The sequence below is a fragment of the Micropterus dolomieu genome, linkage group LG11, assembly GCF_021292245.1.
Source record: "Micropterus dolomieu isolate WLL.071019.BEF.003 ecotype Adirondacks linkage group LG11, ASM2129224v1, whole genome shotgun sequence".
Classification (NCBI taxonomy): domain Eukaryota; kingdom Metazoa; phylum Chordata; class Actinopteri; order Centrarchiformes; family Centrarchidae; genus Micropterus; species Micropterus dolomieu.
The window spans coordinates 13,768,043-13,773,812 of record NC_060160.1 but is presented as its reverse complement, the minus strand read 5'-3'; the positions used below and the strand labels follow the sequence as shown (position 1 = coordinate 13,773,812).

Genomic DNA, 5,770 nt, shown 5'->3' with positions numbered 1-5,770 from the left:
ACACACACACACACACACACACACACACACACACACACACTCATACACATTCCTGACCCCACATTTTAACGCTCAGCTGTGCTTTATGCTCATGTTGTGAACTTTTGCACACACTTGTCAGCATTATATTATAGTATTATTGTATTTTTTGTATACTTGTACATTTTTTTGATCTCCTTACTTTTTATATATTTATATACATGGGTACTGTAAGCACCAATTTATACCAAGGCAAATTCCTCCTATGTATCTGGCAATAAACCCGATTCTGATTCTGATTCTGATTGTAAACTACACTGTAAAAACAGTGATTTGACTCTATGGGTTGGTTAAACTTAATTACCTAAATTTCTCACGTATTGCCAGTGGTATCTAGCCTTACAGATAGTTTTGGTTTGAATTGGCCAGGTTTTGAGATTTCTGCCACTACCCCAAGTACCCCAATGTGATGAGTACAATTTGGTTTGGAGGGCTCACAGTAGAGGTGAGTGATATAATATGACAATATTGGAGAGGCGGTGGCGCATTGGATAAAACTCATAACTTTGGTGTGAAAGATCCAGGTTTTATTCCAACTGTGACACATCCACCAACACAGACGTGCACAAACCTTTTGGGGGGCAGGGGCCCAAGTGAAAATCATAATTATTTATTTAAAAAGATTTGTTATAAAAAAGCACATCAGCGCATGCACTTTATTTGTAAGCTTTGCAGTTTTAATGTTGACACCATTTTTATGAAAATGTTTTATTCCTGTTTTATTGAATCAGTTCTTACCTTCTCCTTTATTTGCTGGCACGGGTCACCTTATGTTAAACAAAAAAATTGCCTGCAAGGTGTTGTAAAGGTGTACAGCACAATTGCTGATACACCCTTAAATTACCTCCATGACATGTACGATGTCAGGTCCCTAAAGAAAGCAAGAACAAGTTTGGCTGATCTGAGCCATCCCTTGTGGGGTGAATTCATGCTGCTACCATCAGGGTGCAGATAGTCTGCCACAATGCAGAAAAAATAGGAAAAATGTAATTTACTGACCGTCAGTACCATAGTAAAAACCACTTTGTAAATTTAATTTGTTTTGTATTTTCTGACGTATTTATTGGTTGTTGTTCTGTATCTATTTGGTACTGTTGGCTATGATCCAAATTGCCAGGGATAATAAATTTACCTTGGCCATGATATATTGCCTTAGCTAACTCATTACATTAGCTAGTAGCTTATTAGCTGTAAACTTGAGGCACTGGTAGCTTAGTCTTTTGTTCATCACCACTCACCTCCACTCAAGCCAAGAAAAAATCCAACTGGTATATGAGCTGGGAGGAGCTGCTGCCTGCCTGCCTGTGTGTCTGATGTCCTGATGTGTAGCCTACTGTACTGCTGTGAGGCAGAGTGAGAAGGAGGGAGGGCATCGAAACTCTATATTGTTCTATCATCTCCCGAACTGATCTTTAGATTATTTATTCAATAAATATGTATTTGTTATACAGGGAAGCTGTGCATAAACAGGAATACATATATTTATAAATATAAAAAAAGCCTGCGCAACACTTTGTCACTGAGCAAGACACTTAATCCCCAGCTGCTCCAGAGGTGCACGACCTCTGACATATATAACAATATGGATATGGACGCTTTGGATAAATTAATTAATGTAATGTAATATACAGGTGTCGTGCTGAAAAGTGATCGTCCGCCGGAGCGGGAGCGTTAAAGCTGTATCGCCCAGTCTCTTTACAGCTGCTTTTATCTGGATCAAACAGACGTGCAAATAAACATCGCTTTATGTCCATGGTAATAGCAAAGGTATGTCTTTGTGATACTTTAACGGAATAATCGCAATTGCGGCCAAATGCATGCATTATGTGTTTGGTAGGCGTATGTCTAATATCCTTGTTCATATTTGAAATACGGAATATAGCCTATAATTAACGTGACTTAGTGCTGAGTTATATATAAAATAAAGACATGATCTCTTTTGCAAGTATCCTAATGTCTGCATTATTTAACTTGCTGTGTACAACCAATCCAGTCCTTTTTACCTGTTGAAATACCTTTAAATGGGCAAAACAAAGCATAAAATGCATTATTCTACTTGCCAGAAAGTGATTCCAGCCTCTACTTATTGACTGAAAGGTAGATTCTACACCAAAATGACATGAATTCATTCAGAAGTTCTATTTGACAGATTATAAATCCGAAATTGTATGTATGTATAATAACATATTTTTTAATGACATACTGACCACCAAACCAAAAATGTCCCCGGTTTTCATTTCAGAAATCTGGTCACCTTACAATATACATCATTTTGATTTATATATATCAAACTTACATACACTTTGATATCCATATAAACCACACCTAACTTACAGCACTAAAAAGTGACTTCCTTTTTTTTTTACCATTTCAAAAAAGATCTGTTGTTTTCATAACTATTTTTCTGGTAGAATGTAGTTCCACGGAAAACCTTTTAAAGTGAGGTCTGTTGGGTGAGATGCCCAGGTTATCCGCAGTAACCTGGACATTGTTTTGGGAAAGAAACGTGACGGGGTTATGGAATTTTTTAAATATAAATTTCTAATGTTGTGTGAACCGCTGATAAAATTCCTTTCACCTCCATTGTATTAGGGAGTTGCTGAAATCTCAGAAACAGTTATGCCAGCTTAAACAAAAACTATCTGCATGGCTAAGTCATTTGGGCGAACTGACCCTTTAAAATACAAAGAGACTACTGTAGCTATTCTAGTGCCACATGAATCGTTGCTTTTATCTGTGTGTGTGTTACCTGACAGCAGTGTTTGGGTTCCCCAGGCTGAAATTGATGCTGCGGTCAAGTTGCTGCTTAAGTTGAAGGTGGACTACAAACAGGTGACAGGTCAGGATTACAAAGCCGGCTGTCCGCCCTCAGAAAACTCTGTTGTCCCTGACAACGGGCCAGCAGCAGATGGCGCTGATGACAAAGACACAGTTGACCCATGGAACGTTTCCACCACCAGCGCTAAGGGAGTGGATTACGACAAACTCATAGGTAAGACGTGTGGCCTTCTGCGAAGTTCTGTGGCAAACGTATATTTTAGTTTTTAAATCAGTTACTATATGAATGTCTGTGATATATTTCTAACCATGGGGATCATTTAAGGGCAGCATGTCGTTTAAGCTATACAACAGCTGAATAATTCACATTGTGTCATGTCTTTCCTTAGTAAGGTTTGGCAGCAATAAAATTGACCAGGAACTGGTGGACAGAATAGAAAAAGTTGCGAGACAGAAACCTCACCACTTTCTACGAAGAGGAATCTTCTTCTCACACAGGTCAGCATTTTAGGTAGTGAATCAGCGCAAGCTCTTCATGTTTTCTAGTTCCTAACTTCTAAAGTATGGGTGTTTCACAGATGATTGTCGTCCGTAGACACTTAGTCATTTCGGAAAGTGTGTCAGCTTTAAAATATCCGCTCTGAACCTTTGACTTTAGCCATCATCATTCAGATTTTGCTGTTAAGTTAAATGGATGGTGGTGAGAAGGTGGGAGTTTATGTGGGAATTAACACGTCAATAAATCACTTTCCTCGTATCGCTGTTTACGGCAGAGATATGCATCAGGTACTGGATGCATATGAGAAGCACAAGTCCTTCTACCTTTACACTGGCAGAGGTCCGTCCTCAGAGGCCATGCATGTGGGTCACCTCATCCCCTTCATCTTCACCAAGTGAGTTCTCCCTCTGTAACCTATTAATACCAAAGAGCTGTCCAACTGAAGGCAGGTTCGATTGTTAAATCAGCGTGAGTCATAATTAAAACTTACTTCTGTGTTGCAGATGGTTGCAGGATGTATTTGACATCCCATTGGTGATTCAGCTGACTGATGATGAGAAGTACCTGTGGAAGGATCTAACACTAGAAGAGTGCCACCGTTTCGCTGTGGAAAATGCCAAGGACATCATTGCCTGTGGCTTTGATGTCAACAAGACCTTCATCTTCTCTGACCTCGACTATATGGGGTAAAATATCACATCTAACACAAAATATGATCTTTATATTCTCATCTGGCAGACTTTACTGCAGAGGCTTCCTAGGATCCATAGAAGCCCTGCTATATTTATTAAGGAAACATAGGATAAGGATATAACCTGAGTCTGCACAGAATTGTTTTGTTTCTTAATGTGTTCATTTTGACATTTTTCCTGCAGTGCGTCCCCTGAATTCTACAGGAATGTGGTAAAGATTCAGAAGCATGTGACATTCAACCAGGTCAAAGGTATCTTTGGCTTTACAGACAGTGACTGCATTGGTAAGACAACTAAGAAAGCTCTAATGGTGAAATTATCATTATTTGAGCAACCATTGAGTCTAAAATTCAAAGGGGGCTTTTTGGCATGGGAAACATGTTTACATTGTCAAATAATCATTGTGATAAGTCATTGTGAAATAATAATAACAACAAAAATCCATCTATTCACCAGGGCAGGAACTTCACAAATGTCATGGCCTCTGTTGTAAATTGTTGGATATAAGTTATCCTGGCCAGCTTCCCTGATGAATGGTTATGCTTATTTACAAGCATTAACAAATTAGAAAAAATAGAATACCAATAAATTCATCATTCATCTTTAGGATAAATTCAAACTTTCAATGCACTTTGTGCTCAGAAAAAGATGACATCACCAAAGGCCTTGCCATTCATATGATGAAATTCCAGGCCTGCTACTAACAATACTTTAGAAAGAGGAACAACCATGAAATGAAAAAATGAAACTTTTTAGTGCAGGCCAAGCACTTTCCTGTTTTTAAATTTTTTTATTTCCATAGCACTTTTATAGAGTGAGTTATTTTTGGTAACTGATTGATTCATTGCCAAAAACAAAGTGACTTTTTCAAATTGCTTTCATAATCAGGCCGGCAGCTGAAAAACGACTGGTGGTTTTCATATGAAATTGCTTTGATATACATGAAACATTTCACTGAAATCCTGTATTTAGTGGTTTGTATTACATGTGAAGCGGTGTGAATACCTTGTTGTTTCTTTATGGCGCTTATTATTTTTTATCCATCCAGGAAAGATCAGCTTCCCAGCCATCCAGGCAGCCCCGTCCTTCAGCAACTCTTTCCCACAGATCTTTGGAAGCAGAAAGGATATACAGTGTCTCATCCCCTGCGCCATAGACCAGGTCAGGACAGTGTTGGGGATTAACATAGGGGAAGGTTTGGGTATTAGTTAAAAATCAAAGATATTCTATAAATCTTAATAAAGTTATTAATATCACAAATGATTAATTAAAATTAATAAGATATTAATAAGTATCAGGCACCACCTGGAATCAGGGACCAAATCAAAAAAGTTCATTTTATTTCTCAGTAATGTACACTCAGCACCCCATCTTGACAGAAAAAAACAGAAATGTAGAAATTTTAGCAAATTTATTAAAAAAGAAAAACTGAAATATCACATGGTCATAAGTATTCAGACCCTTTGCCGTGACACTCATATTTAACTCAGGTGCTGTCTATTTCTTCTGATCATCCTTGAGATGGTTCTACACCTTCATTTGAGTCCAGCTGTGTTTGATTATACTGATTGGACTTGATTAGGAAAGCCACACACCTGTCTATATAAGACCTTACAGCTCACAGTGCATGTCAGAGCAAATGAGAATCATGAGGTCAAAGGAACTGCCTGAAGAGCTCAGAGACAGAATTGTGGCAAGGCACAGATCTGGCCAAGGTTACAAAAAAATTTCTGCTGCACTTAAGGTTCCTAAGAGCACAGTG

At 38.3% G+C, this 5,770-nt stretch overlaps 1 protein-coding gene across 5 annotated transcripts in view; it reads left to right on the top strand.

The window, feature by feature from the left end:
* Window positions 1-5,770, top strand: part of LOC123978697 (tryptophan--tRNA ligase, cytoplasmic) — an 11,751-nt gene that overhangs the window by 3,862 nt on the left and 2,119 nt on the right. For all 5 annotated transcript variants that reach the window (XM_046062107.1, XM_046062110.1, XM_046062111.1 and 2 more), the window contains exons 4-8: window positions 3,207-3,315; window positions 3,591-3,710; window positions 3,820-4,002; window positions 4,192-4,292; window positions 5,057-5,169. In XM_046062107.1, coding sequence (XP_045918063.1) covers window positions 3,207-3,315; window positions 3,591-3,710; window positions 3,820-4,002; window positions 4,192-4,292; window positions 5,057-5,169 — 626 coding nt within the window. The remainder of the gene's footprint in view (window positions 1-3,206; window positions 3,316-3,590; window positions 3,711-3,819; window positions 4,003-4,191; window positions 4,293-5,056; window positions 5,170-5,770) is intronic.